General features: G+C 41.7%; 1 protein-coding gene across 1 annotated transcript; it reads right to left on the minus strand.

The window, feature by feature from the left end:
- Positions 1-9,041: 9,041 nt before the first annotated feature.
- Positions 9,042-11,213, minus strand: mrpl48 (mitochondrial ribosomal protein L48). Its single transcript, XM_046321000.1, has 8 exons — positions 10,945-11,213; positions 10,742-10,794; positions 10,573-10,604; positions 10,319-10,407; positions 10,041-10,210; positions 9,726-9,828; positions 9,527-9,616; positions 9,042-9,397 (listed from the first exon to the last, which is right to left on the minus strand). Exons 1-8 carry the CDS (start codon positions 10,963-10,965, stop codon positions 9,323-9,325), a joined length of 633 nt encoding a protein of 210 aa, XP_046176956.1. The 5' UTR covers positions 10,966-11,213; the 3' UTR covers positions 9,042-9,322.
- Between the last annotated feature and the right edge of the window lie 134 nt (positions 11,214-11,347).

Here is an 11,347-nt window from a genome sequence, read left to right on the forward strand (position 1 = left end):
GATCACCACCTCAAGCTGAACCTCGGCAAGACGGAGCTGCTCTTCCTCCTGGGGAAGGACTGCCCGTTCCATGATCTCGCCATCACGGTTGACAACTCCATTGTGTCCTCCTCCCAGAGCGCTAAGAACCTTGGCGTGATCCTGGACAACACCCTGTCGTTCTCAACTAACATCAAGGCGGTGGCCCGTTCCTGTAGGTTCATGCTCTACAACATCCGCAGAGTACGACCCTGCCTCACACAGGAAGCGGCGCAGGTCCTAATCCAGGCACTTGTCATCTCCCGTCTGGATTACTGCAACTCGCTGTTGGCTGGGCTCCCTGCCTGTGCCATTAAACCCCTACAACTCATCCAGAACGCCGCAGCCCGTCTGGTGTTCAACCTTCCCAAGTTCTCTCACGTCACCCCGCTCCTCCGCTCTCTCCACTGGCTTCCAGTTGAAGCTCGCATCCGCTACAAGACCATGGTGCTTGCCTACGGAGCTGTGAGGGGAACGGCACCTCAGTACCTCCAGGCTCTGATCAGGCCCTACACCCAAACAAGGGCACTGCGTTCATCCACCTCTGGCCTGCTCGCCTCCCTACCACTGAGGAAGTACAGTTCCCGCTCAGCCCAGTCAAAACTGTTCGCTGCTCTGGCCCCCCAATGGTGGAACAAACTACCTCACGACGCCAGGACAGCGGAGTCAATCACCACCTTCCAGAGACACCTGAAACCCCACCTCTTTAAGGAATACCTAGGATAGGATAAGTTATCCTTCTCACCCCCCCCCTTAAGATTTAGATGCACTATTGTAAAGTGACTGTTCCACTGGATGTCATAAGGTGAATGCACCAATTTGTAAGTCGCTCTGGATAAGAGCGTCTGCTAAATGACTTAAATGTAATGTAATGTAAATGTTATCCTCGAAGAAATCATCTAGTTTTTCAAAAGTATCTGTAATCTGATTATAATATTTTAGCTGGTAATGTAACAGATTACAGTTACCGTTTTTGTAATCGCTTACATGTAACGGATTACATGTAATCGGTTACTCCCTAACCATGCTCCTAATTCAGTGTGCATTTCTTGAACAGATTCCCCCTGCTCCTGATGGGCGTTGCTTCTAACCATTATTTCTGTGTTCAGAGAGTGCCACCCTGTGGTCATTTAGTGGTAGTTACGTGTTATACGTTCTCTGTATGAAAACCTATTACTAGTAAGAGTGAGAATTCTGCAGGATAAAATAAGATTTTAAACAATGACTGCATGCAAAGGTTCAGTATTGATATGCATCGTGGTAGTGGTATGTCACTATTGTCAATTTTCTGGGCAATAAACAGCTCCATAAGACATTGAGGTAGAATAATATCAGATTGTTCCTACTTTTTTCTGTGTGTGTGTGTGAGACGTACTTATTGTTGAGCAACTAGTTGAGCAACTACGTCAGAAAGGCAAACCCCACACACCAGGCGAAATCTAATGGTGAAATCTGTGATGAACTCAAAATCGATTTTATTTTGGGCTCCCGAGTGGCGCAGCGGTCTAAGGCACTGCACCTCAGTGTTAGAGGGGTCACTACAGAGTCTAGTTTGATTCCAGGCTGTATCCCAACCAGCCGTGATTGGGAGGCCCAAAGGGGGGTGCACAATTGGTCCGGCTTTGGCCAGGTTAAGTAAAAAAATAACAGTGCTTGATTTATGCTGTTAAAGGTAATTTCCGATTGAACTAACATCATGCAGCATTTACTGAGAATGCAGTCTTCACTGAGCAGGATCAGTGCCTTTACATTTCAATCACGCTGTAAAGCTGTATTTGTGCGATGTGGATTGAATAGGCACCTTAGTAGGCTAGTCTAGATTTAACCCTTATATTCAAACCTTATAAACCTTACAGCTGCCTAATGGACCCTATTCCAACTAAACTACTGAAAGAGTTTCTTCCTGTGTTTGGCCCTCCTATGTTGAACATAATAAATGGCCAAATCTTGACCCGAAAAATGTAAAAAACGATTGGCCTATATCGAATCTCCCATTCCTCTCAACATTTTCAGAAAAAGCTGTTGTGCAGCATCTCACTGCCTTCCTGGAGACAAAAAAATGTATACAAAACGCCCCCGTTTGGTTTTAGATCCCATCATAAGGACTGAAGGTGATAAATAACATTTTAATGGTATCAGACCAAGGCTCTGCATCTGTCTTTATGCTCCTAGACCTTAGTGTCGCTTTTGACATTATTGATTACCACATTCTCTTGGAGAGATTGGAACCCCTAATTGGTCTTCATGGACAAGTTCTTGCCTGGTTTAGATCTTATCTGTCTGAAAGATATCAGTTCGTCTCTGTGGATAGTTTGTCCTCTGACAAATCAATTGTACGTTTCAGTGTTCCTAAAAATTCAGTGTTAGGACCACTATTGTTTTCACTATATATTCTACCTCTTGGTGATGTCATTTGGAAACACAATCTCAACTTTCACTGTTATGCGGACATGTTGATGAACCTGTGTTTCAGACATAAGGAAGTGGATGGCAGCAAATGTTTTACTTTTAAACTCAGACAAAACAGATATGCTAGTTCTACGTCCCAATAAACAAAGAGATCTGCTGTTTGATCTGACAATTAATCTTGATGGTTGTACAGTCGTCTCAAATATAACTGTGAAGGAACTCAGCATTACTCTGGACCCTGATCTCTCTTTTGACAAATCTATCAAGAATATTTCAAGCTCAGCTTTTTTTCATCTTTGTAACGTTGCAGAAATGGAGTAAAACGTTTTTGCCAAAAAAATGTTTCAGAAAAGCTAATCCATGCTTTCGTCACTTCTAGATTTGTGAGGACAGACACTGGGAGACGAGAAGCAAGTACAGGGAGTAAATATTGAATAAATAACGGACATGAAATAAAACAGGGACAGCATCTGGACAGGGGAAACAAAACAACATTAATGCAGACACGGGTAAGAAACTGAGGAAGTGACAGATGTACGGGAGGAAATCAAAGACGTGATGGGGTCCAGGTGAGTACCATGAAGCGCTGATGATGGTGACAGGTGTGTGTAATAATGGCCGTCTGGCACCAGCGGGCATGATAAAATTAGACTACTGTAATGCTCTACTCTCAGGGTAACCAGATAAAGCACTAAATAAACTTCAGTTAGTGCTAAATACGGCTGCTAGAATCTTGACTAGAACCCAAACATTTGATCATATTACTCCAGTGCTAGCCTCTCTACACTGGCTTCCTGTTAAGGCGAGGGCTGATTTCAAGGTTTTACTGCTAACGTCCAAAGCATGACATGGACTTGCTCCTACCTATCTCTCCGATTTGGTCCTGTGCTACATTTACATTTACATTTAAGTCATCTACACGTACGCTATGGTCACAAGACATAGGCCTCCTTATTGTACCTAGAATTTATAAGCAAACAGCTGGAAGCAGGGCTTTCTCCTATAGAGCAACATTTTTGTGGAATGGTCTACTTATCCACGTGAGAGACGCAGACTTGGTACTATACTTTACTCAGTACTTTACTGAAGACTCATCTCTTCAGTAGGTCCTACGATTGAGTGTAGTTTGGCCTAGGGGTGCGAAGGTGAATGGCAAGGCACTGGATTGACAAACCGCCCTTGCTGTCTCTGCCTGGCCAGCTCCCCTCACTCCAATGGGATTCTCTGCCTCTGACCCAATTACGGGGGCTGGCTTACTAGTGCTCTTCCATGCCATCCCTATGAGGGTTGTGCCAGGTTTTTTGTGCTATACTCGACTTTAGTGGGTTGAGTCACTGACGTGATCTTCCTGTCCGGTCTTGCGCCCCCTCGGGCTCGTGCAGTGATGGAAATGTTTGTGGGCTATACTCAGCCTTGTCTCAGGGTAGTAAGTTGGTGGTCTGTTGATATCCCTCTAGTGGTGTGGGGGCTGTGATTTTGCAAAGTGGGTGGAGTTATATCCTGCCTGGTTGGCCCTGTGAGTATCGTCGGACTGGGTCACAGTGCCCCCCGGTCTCAGCCTCCAGCATGCTGCAACAGTCTGTGTGTCGGGGGGGGGGGGCTAGGGTCAGTCTGTCCTATCTGGTGAAATTCTCCTGTATTTTCTGGTGTCCTATGTGAACCTAAGTATCCTCTCTCTCTCCTGGAGGACCAAAGCCCTAGGACCATGCTCCAGGACTACCTGGCCTGATGACTACTGGCTGTCCCCAGTCCACCTGGTTGTGCTGCTACTCCAGTTTAAACTGTTCTGTCTAAAGCTATGAAACCCTGAACTGTTCACCGGATGTCCTATCTTGTCTCGGACCTGCTGTATCTAGTCTCTCTCATCACCTGTTGTCTCGACCTCTGAATGCTTGGCAGGGTAGCCTAGTGGTTAGAGCGTTGGACTAGTAACCGAAAGGTTGCAAGTTCAAATCCCTGAGCTGACAAGGTACAAATCTGTCGTTCTGCCCCTGAACAGGTAGTTAACCCACTGTTTCTAGGCCGTCATTGAAAATAAGAATTTGTTCTTAACTGACTTGCCTCGTAAAATAAAGGAAGAAAAAGAAAAGCCAACTGACATTTACTTCTGAAGTGCTGACCTGTTGCACCCTCTACAACCACTGTGATCATTATTTGACCCTGCTGGTTATCTATGAACGTTTGAACATCTTGAAGAACGATCTGGACTCAATAGCCATGTACTCTGATAATCTCCACCTGGCTCAGCCAGAAGAGAGCCTGGTTCCCCACTAGGTTTCTTACTAGGTTCCTGCCTTTCTAGGGAGTTTGTCCTAGCCACAGCGCTTCTACATCTGCATTGCTTGTTGTTTGGGGTTTTAGGCTGGGTTTCTGTATGAGCACTTTTGACATCCACTGATGTAAAAGGGCTTTATAAATACATTTGATTGATGGAATTAACATACAGCATTGACACACACACACACACTTACCCCACCAGCTATGTGTGACGTTCTTGTCTATTAATGGTCTGTATTATGTAATGTTGTATGTTTTGTGTGGACCCCAGGATGAGTAGCTGCTGCAATCACCACAGCTAATGGCGATCCTAATAAAATACAACAAATAAAAATACAAAAATTATAATTGGCTGACATCACTAAAGTTTACAGCCCTAGACAATAAAGCCTTTAAGTCTGGGAAAACTCCAAGGCTGGATGACTAGTTGAGGTAAAAGGTTGATAAACACATTTTAATGACTCCAACCTAAGTGTATGTAAACTTATGATTCATTTACATTTACTGTATATAAACTCCAGGTATTCCTTAAAGAGGTGGGGTTTCAGGTGTCTCCGGAAGGTGGTGATTGACTCCGCTGTCCTGGCGTCGTGAGGGAGTTTATCAATGTGATAGACAAATATATTAAAAACCTTTTCAAAAACCTTTTCCGACAGCTATGAATAGCAGGCTTGTTTTCCCAGATTTTTCATTGTGTTCTATTATTTCCAGTACTTACCTTATATTATCTCCAATGTATCGTCCATGTAAAAAACCTGTCTGATTAGAATGAATAATGTCCGACAATACCTTTTTTTTCAATTCTATGCGATATACATTTTGCTAGAATTTTTAAATCATAACACTGAAGTTTAAGGGGCCTCCAATTTTTTTATGGACTGGATCTTTATATTTTCCACTTATATCCTGTTTCATTAATAATGAAATCAGACCTTCTTGTTGAGTGTCTGATAATCTACCATGTACATAGGAGTGGTTAAAACATGCTAACAATGGTCCTATTGGTATATCTCCACACATTTCTTGTGACCAACTATAGTTTTGGCAAGTCGGTTAGGACATCTACTTTGTACATGACACAGGTCATTTTTCCAACAATTGTTTACAGACAGATTATTTCACTTATAATTCACTGTGTATCACAATTCCAGTGAGTCAGAAGTTTACATACACTAAATTGACTGTGCCTTTAATCAGCTTGGAAAATTCCAGAAAATTATGTCATGGCTTAAGAAGCTTCTATCAGTCTAATTGACATCATTTGAGTCAATTGGAGGTGTACATGTGGATGTATTTCAAGGCCTACCTTCAAACTCAGTGCCTCTTTGCTTGACATCATGGGAAAATCAAAAGAAATCAGCCAAGACATCAGAAAAATAATTATAGACCTCCACAAGTCTGGTTCATCCTTGGGAGCAATTTCCAAACGCTTGGAGGTACCACGTTCATCTGTACAAACAATAGTATGCAAGTATAAACACCATGGGACCACGCAGCCGTCATACCGCTCAGGAAGGAGAGGCGTTCTGTCTTGTGGAGATTAACGTAATTTGGTGCTAAAAGTGCAAATCAATCACAGAACAGCAAAGGACCTTGTGAAGATGATGGAGGAAACAGATAAAAAAGTATCTATATCCACAGTAAAACTAGTCCTATATCGACATAACCTGAAAGGCCGCTCAGCAAGGAAGAAGCAACGGCTCCAAAACCGCCATAAAAAAGCCAGACTTCGGTTTGTAACTGCACATGGGGACAAAGATCGTACGTTTTGGAGAAATATCCTCTGGTCTGATGAAACAAAAATAGAACTGTTTGCCCATAATGACCATCATTATGCTTGGAGGAAAAAGGGGGGAGGCTTGCAAGCCAAAGAACAACATCCCAACCGTGAAGCTCGTGGGTGGCAGCATCATGTTGTGGGGGTGCTTTGCTGCAGGAGGGACTAGTGCACTTCACAAAATAGATGGCATCACGAGGAAAGAAAATTATGTGGATATATTGAAGCAACATCTCAAGACATCAGTCAGGAAGTCGCAAATGGGTCTTCCAAATGAACAATAACCCCAAGCATACTTCCAAAGTTGTGGCAAAATGGCTTAAGGACAACAAAGTCAAGGTATTGGTATTGGCCATCACAAAGCCCTGACCTCAATCCTATAGAAAAAGTGTGTGCGAGCAAGGAGGCCTACAAACCTGACTCAGTTACACCAGCTCTGTCAGGAGGAATGGGCCAAAATTCACCCAATTTATTGTGGGGAAGCTTGTGGAAGGCTACCCAAAACGTTTGACCCAAGTTAAACAATTTAAGGGCTATGCTACCAAATACTAATTGAGTGTATGTAAACTTCTGACCCACTGGGAATGTGATGGGAAAAAAAAAAGCAGCGTGGTAAGTGTCCATGATACTTTAATAATCACTGAACACGACTCAATACAAAAATAACAAAGTGAATGGAAACGAAAACCGAAACAGTCCTGAATAGTGACACAAGAAACAGTCACCCACACCAAACAGGTGGGAAAAGGCTACCTAAGTATGATTCTCAATCAGAGACAACTAACGACAACTGCCTCTGATTGAGAACGATACCAGGCCAAACACAAAACACAACATAGAAAAATGAACATAGACAACCCACCCCAACTCACGCCCTGACCAACCTAAAAAAAAGACATAACAAAAAAAACTAAGGTCAGAACGTGACAAAGAGACAGAATCATTAGATAATTTGTTTCGGTACTGTCCATATGTTTTTGTTCACAGGTCCAGGAATGGCTGAAGAATTGCAATATTTACCTGGAGCTAACCCTGCAGATAGCACTACTGGGTGATCTGAAAAGTCATAGTCAAACAATCAATAATATAATAATACTTTTAGCAAAATAATATTTTCAATTTACAATCTGTACAAACAATGAGAATAGAAAGGTTCAGAACTTTTGTGAAACATCTCAGCACAGTTGAAAAATATATGGCAAATAGAAATCCATTATGGATGGTGTTAAGAGAGAGATGGGAGGAATGTGTCCGTAAAACTTATATAGGTTAACAACTTTTGTGAAAGAGCAGTTTGAAAGATATGGCAAATAGAAATCAAACCGGTTGGACATCAGAAATAGATGGGAGAGGTTGAGGGTAGAGGAAGAACAGTAGTAAAAACAAACAAAATAGAACTATTGTCAAAAAGACTGTGTCCATTAAATGTATATAGTATGTATAAGCTGGAAGTAGAGTCCTAAGCATTGTTGTTCACTAATTTACTCAAATTATAGGGGTGGTAGGATTAGAAATAAATAAAGTTAAAGACGTTTAAAAAATATGTATGATTTGAGATTATTTGGACCACAGAGTGAAGGAAAAGCAGCCAACAAGTGCTCAACATGTGGGAACTCCTTCAAGACCGTTGGAAAAGCATTCCAGGTGAAGCTGGTTGAGAGAATGGCAAGAATGTGCAAAGCTGTCATCAAGACAAAGGGTGGCTACTTTGAAGAATCTCAAATATATTTTGATTTGTTTAACACTTTTTTTGGTTACTACTTGATTCCATGTGTTATTTCATAGTTTTGATGTCTTAACTATTATTCTACAAAGTAGTAAAACAGTAAAAAGAAAGAAACACCCTGATGAGTAGGCGTGTCAATTTTGACTGGTAGTGTATAGAACCTTGGGATATGGATACCTAATGCTGTTATGATAAAATCACCTGGGATATGGATGCCTAATGCTGTTATGATAAAATCACCTGGGATATGGATGCCTAATGCTGTTATGATAAAATCACCTGGGATATGGATGCCTAATGCTGTTATGATAAAAATCACCTGGGATATGGATGCCTAATGCTGTTATGATAAAATCACCTGGGATATGGATGCCTAATGCTGTTATGATAAAGTCACCTGGGATATGGATGCCTAATGCTGTTGTCCTTCTGTAGCTCAGTTGGTAGAGCATGGCGCTTGTAACGCCAGGGTAGTGGGTTCGATCCCCGGGACCACCCATACGTAGAATGTATGCACACATGACTGTAAGTCGCTTTGGATAAAAGCGTCTGCTAAATGGCATATTATATATTATAATAAAATCACCTGGGATATGGATGCCTAATGCTGTTATAATAAAATCACCTGGGATATGGATGCCAAATGCTGTTATAATAAAATCACCTGGGATATGGATGCCTAATGCTGTTATAATAAAATCACCTGGGATATGGATGCCTAATGCTGTTATAATAAAATCACCTGGGATATGGATGCCTAATGCTGTTATAATAAAATCACCTGGGATATGGATGCCTAATGCTGTTATAATAAAATCACCTGGGAGCATGAGCAGCAGTGTGCAGTGTTTTTATTTCTCATTAATTAACCTACAACTCCAGCACCTGCAAAAAGAATCTGGATGTGCGTATGCTCTTCAGCTTTTGGACAAAGTCCTACATTCACCCACAATTCATTTACAATATGTACACGTCATGATTACAAAAAACAGCACTATTGTGAGGACAAAAAGAAGCATTGGCATCCACTGCTTCAAATGTGACAAAGTAGAGGTCAGAAAAAGTACGATGACAGTTGAGGTAAAAGGGTGGGGTGGACAGTGTTTTTCCTCTCACTAGGTCATCTGTGCCATCAGTCCCTCTAGCTCTGGACGCGCCTTGAAACGGGCTTGGTAATCTGCCTCTGTGTGCTGGAAAACAGACAAGCAAGTGTTATGTCACTGAAAAATAACAACAAAAAAGTTTACATACTGTAGATATGATCCATGTGCAAAAGAAAAGTCATGCAGAGGTCAAGACCATAGATGTCATATGCTCACCGGCTTTACAGAGAGTTGAATCCCCTCTGGCTGATTCTTTAACAGGACCTCCATAAAGGTGGGGCATAATGTGGCGTTTAGTTGGCTGAGCTGTAAACAAAACACTTATCAATGCTCTCTCTAGAGTGAAAAGCTGTTTGTCAGTGCAACTGCCAAAAGTTCAGAGAACAAATTATCATCACTAAAAACACTCCATTACCTGAACAATTCGCTCATGGGTCTTGAGGATGGCATCTACATACATCTTGGTCCCTTGCTCTGGCATGACCATGACTTCCATGCTCTTAGTGGGCAAAGCATAGCTGAGAAGAGAATAGTGTTAGTTCATCCCTTTAAGGTTAGTTAGTTAACCAATGATTCAAAGACATTGGATGATGTAATCCCATGCTACGAAAGAGGGCCAAATGTGTGCCTCCTATTGAATCATTATGAACTTTGCGACAGACACATGTATATTTTGGCCATCAAATCTTTGAGTGAGGCCAGTAACAGTGTCTTAAAGTCTACCTCTCACCTCTCAGCCACTTTGACACCTAGGCGGTTGCAGAGATTGTGGATGTACTGGGAGTAGTGCTCCACTAGGATCATGTCATACCCAGACACTTTCACGTTCAGAGTCCCGTACTCTGCATCTGTTGCAGTTTTGATCTGCTTCATCTGCTGTCTCTCTTTCTTTTTCTTTGGCTGAAGGCACAATAAATGTTCTATAATCAAGTAGATATGCTAACAGTGTAAGCTGGTGGCTTCAGTATTAGAGAGTATAATTAAGTGATCTACTAAGGACAGTCTTACCGCTTCTTTGGGTAACAGGTGCTTATATTTGCCAATCCCATGAGTAGGCATGGTCCTGTATTGTCGCTCATTGGAAAAAGCCAGACTCCCTGTAGAAAACAGTTATCCAGCCAAACAGATAGCTTACATACACTTAGGTAATTATATAAGTGGCAATATAACTTTCAGGATATAGTCACTTCCTAAGACTTAACTAGAAAGTCTAAATTGATACACAACAGTAACTAACTATTGTTATTGGTGGGAGGACTTACCCTGAATCGGATGTTGCACTGATACTGATGCCCTTAAAATAAACATCAGAAACATTAGACACGTTGAAATGTCGCTAGCTAACACCTCATCGAATGAAACTTGATGTGGTAATTATTGTGTCCTGTAGCAACCAGCAATTGGCTGCCTAGATGCTTTTAACTAATTTACCGGAACAACAATCCTGCTTGGTCCAACACACGTGAATGAAGTGCGAAGGAAGCCTGTAACGGGATAGAAGATAAACAATCTATCATATACAAGTGTTTTAATATGCTGACATGTTTGACCTTCCTTCTTGCTAGCCAGCTAGCTAACGTTACATCAACAATAAAAATGTGGAAAACGCCATTTATGAGTAGAAGACACACTACCTTGCGAATGACAGGATTCATTGCTTCAAATTTAAGATGAAGTAATCACTTCACAACAAATCTCGAAATTATATTAGATTCACAATTTTGCAGAAGCTAGTTGTTGCACATGTATACAAGAGGTTCTGAGAAGAATGCTTCCGGTTGGTCCAACTGACTAAAATGTGCTATGGAACAAGGACAATATCTTATTTCCGCTTTCAAATGTGTTTGCTTTAAATTGTATTTAATATATGCATCAAAGAGAAACCTAGACGAGTATGAGGGTATTGGATGCAGCCAAATAAGTGTATAATATGTAATTATTGCTCACAGCACAATGTCATTGTGAAAGAAAAGAAAGACGGCATTGCGTTCAAAGTCCGATGCTGGCCCTGGAAACGTGGCGTCCTCGTCAAGCAAC

The sequence above is a fragment of the Oncorhynchus gorbuscha genome, linkage group LG02 (assembly GCF_021184085.1).
Source record: "Oncorhynchus gorbuscha isolate QuinsamMale2020 ecotype Even-year linkage group LG02, OgorEven_v1.0, whole genome shotgun sequence".
Lineage (NCBI taxonomy): Eukaryota > Metazoa > Chordata > Actinopteri > Salmoniformes > Salmonidae > Oncorhynchus > Oncorhynchus gorbuscha.

Excerpts from the sequence above, each read along its gene's own strand:
- mrpl48 (XM_046321000.1), bottom strand. The coding sequence starts at position 10,965 with ATGAATCCTGTCATTCGCAAG. Across the intron at positions 10,795-10,944 it reads TGAATCCTGTCATTCGCAAG|GCTTCCTTCGCACTTCATTC; the intron begins GTAGTGTGTCTT and ends ATCCCGTTACAG. Across the intron at positions 10,605-10,741 it reads CAAGCAGGATTGTTGTTCCG|GGCATCAGTATCAGTGCAAC; the intron begins GTAAATTAGTTA and ends GTTTATTTTAAG.